The sequence below is a fragment of the Cucurbita pepo genome, unplaced genomic scaffold, assembly GCF_002806865.2.
Source record: "Cucurbita pepo subsp. pepo cultivar mu-cu-16 unplaced genomic scaffold, ASM280686v2 Cp4.1_scaffold016206, whole genome shotgun sequence".
Taxonomy (NCBI): domain Eukaryota; kingdom Viridiplantae; phylum Streptophyta; class Magnoliopsida; order Cucurbitales; family Cucurbitaceae; genus Cucurbita; species Cucurbita pepo.
The window spans coordinates 1-290 of NW_019661974.1; the positions used below are offsets into that span (position 1 = coordinate 1).

The following is a 290-nucleotide window of genomic DNA, read 5'->3' on the forward strand; positions in this document are numbered from 1 at the left end:
GATTACTACCGGAAATCCTGTCCGAGATTCAGCCAGATTATACAAGAAACCGTCACCAACAAGCAGATCACTAGTCCTTCCACTGCCGCCGGAACTCTTCGCCTCTTCTTTCATGACTGTCTTCCCAACGGCTGTGATGGCTCCGTCCTCATCTCATCCACTCCCTTCAACAAAGCCGAGCGCGATGCCGATATCAACCTCTCTCTCCCCGGCGACGCCTTTGATGTTATCGTTCGGGCTAAGACCGCTCTCGAGCTTGAATGTCCCAATACCGTCTCCTGTACTGACAT

The 290-nt window shown here is 52.4% G+C and overlaps 1 protein-coding gene across 1 annotated transcript; it reads right to left on the bottom strand.

Moving 5' to 3' along the window:
• Positions 1–5: 5 nt before the first annotated feature.
• LOC111787385 lies at positions 6–290 on the bottom strand. Its single transcript, XM_023667371.1, is given in 1 exon segment — positions 6–290. A coding segment is annotated over 1 exon segment (285 nt).